The 1,866-nt window shown below is 57.4% G+C and overlaps 1 protein-coding gene across 1 annotated transcript; it reads left to right on the forward strand.

Moving 5' to 3' along the window:
* The first annotated feature begins 261 nt into the window (after positions 1 to 261).
* Positions 262 to 1,866, forward strand: LOC140488804 (actin-like protein 7B). The gene has a single exon (XM_072588143.1). The coding sequence runs from the start codon at positions 327 to 329 to the stop codon at positions 1,722 to 1,724; it is 1,398 nt and encodes a 465-aa protein (XP_072444244.1). The 5' UTR covers positions 262 to 326; the 3' UTR covers positions 1,725 to 1,866.

The following is a 1,866-nucleotide window of genomic DNA, read 5'->3' on the forward strand; positions in this document are numbered from 1 at the left end:
TTTTGTCTCTGTCTTTGAATTCATCATTGCATAAATGAGTTCTCTCTAAAATGTTTTAACAGCAGTGTTAAGGTGCATTATTGTTCACTAGGTCACTCAATGGTCAGGAAAAACTCGGAAAATTTTTGAACGGCAGCCACAATGCAGGAAATTGTGTCTAAAAGGTTCGAGGGGCACAACAGATTCTAACTGATCCGCTGTGTCCACAACTCATTAAGTGCACGCACTTGCGGCTATGAGCGGGGATGTGTGTATTTAAAGCCAGGCGTCACTGTGAGTGAACTCGTCACTGAGGGAGCTGGTGTGAGCGGGGAGATGACCTGGCAATGGGTAATGTCTGGTCACCCTGGAGACAGCAGCAGCAGAAAAAAAAACCTTACAAAAAGGTTGAGCGTCGGGTCAGCCGAGCGCATCAGCTAGGGACTGGAAGTCAGGCGGGCTGTTGTGTGAGAGACAGGTGGAGGAGGGAAAAAGACACGGGGATGGTGACCAAACCGGTGGGCCACGGCTCCAGGAAGGCGGGGACACCCCCACCTTCCAGCAAAGCTCAGAAATCTACCTCCCGGTTGACCCAGAGCGTCAAGTCCGTGGACGTGAAGTCCGGCAAGGTGCTGAAGGAGATCCGGTCGGTGATGATCGACCTGGGCACCGGCTACTGCAAGGCGGGTTACGCCGGGCAGCCGAGGCCCTCGGTGGTGATGTCCTCGGTGGTGGGCCGGCCGGTGCAGAGGAGCGCCAAGACCGGCGACAACCGGCAGGAGAACTTCGTGGGCGACGAGCTCTGCAGGTCGGAGCTGCAGCTCAAGCCGGTGAGCCCGCTGCGGCACGGCATCGTGGTGGACTGGGAGGCGGTGGAGGCCATCTGGGCGCACGTCTTCCAGTACGGCATGCGGATCCTGCCCGAGGAGCACGCCGTGATGGTGGCCGACCCGCCGCTCAGCCCCAGCACCAACCGCGAGAAGATGGCGGAGCTGTTGTTCGAGACCTTCAACACTCCCGCCATGCACATCGCCTACCAGTCCATCCTGTCGCTCTACTCGTACGGCCGCACCACCGGCCTCGTGCTGGAGTGCGGTCACGGGGTCACGCACGTGGTGCCCGTGCACGAGGGCTACACCATGCCGCACGTGACGGGCAGGGCGGACTACGGCGGCGCGGACCTCAACGACTACCTGCTGCGGATGCTGAACGAGGCGGGAAACCGCTTCACCGAGAAGGGCCTGCACATCGTCGAGGACATCAAGAAGAAGTGCTGCTACACCGCCGTCAACTTCGAGCAGGACATGAACCTCGACGTCAACGAGTATCTGGTGGAGTACGAGCTGCCCGACGGTCACGTCATCGCCATCGGCAAGGAGAGGTTCCGCTGCCCCGAGGCCCTCTTCAACCCGTCGATGATCGGCTCCAAGGAGCCCGGCGTCCACTCGCTGGCCCTGCACAGCCTCGACCAGTGCGACAGCAACCTCAAGTACGAGATGTACAGCAACATCCTGCTGTGCGGCGGCTCCACCCTCTTCGACGGCTTCGCCGACCGCCTGCAGAAGGAGATGAACAAGATGGAGCGAGGCATGAACCCCACCGTGCACGCCATCCCCGAGAGGAAGTATTCGGTCTGGCTCGGAGGCTCCATCATGGCCTCTCTCAAATCCTTCCAGCAGCTCTGGGTTCGCAAGAGAGACTATGATGAACGGGGTCCCTATGTCATTTACCGCAAGTGCTTCTAAAAGACTGCTTGCATTTTCTTTCGTTGCACATTTTTTAAAATTCTTGGCTCGCCTCCGACATTTTAAGTACATCTAATTTATCATGATTACTACCAAGCCGCAACACTACTGTCATAACTGTAATAAAGCATTTGCAAACTAA

This window comes from Chiloscyllium punctatum, chromosome 2 (assembly GCF_047496795.1).
Source record: "Chiloscyllium punctatum isolate Juve2018m chromosome 2, sChiPun1.3, whole genome shotgun sequence".
Taxonomy (NCBI): domain Eukaryota; kingdom Metazoa; phylum Chordata; class Chondrichthyes; order Orectolobiformes; family Hemiscylliidae; genus Chiloscyllium; species Chiloscyllium punctatum.

Bases quoted from the DNA above. Each gene is read 5' to 3' on its own strand.
- LOC140488804 (XM_072588143.1), top strand. From the start codon at position 327: ATGGGTAATGTCTGGTCACCCTGGAGACAGCAGCAGCAGAAAAAAAAA.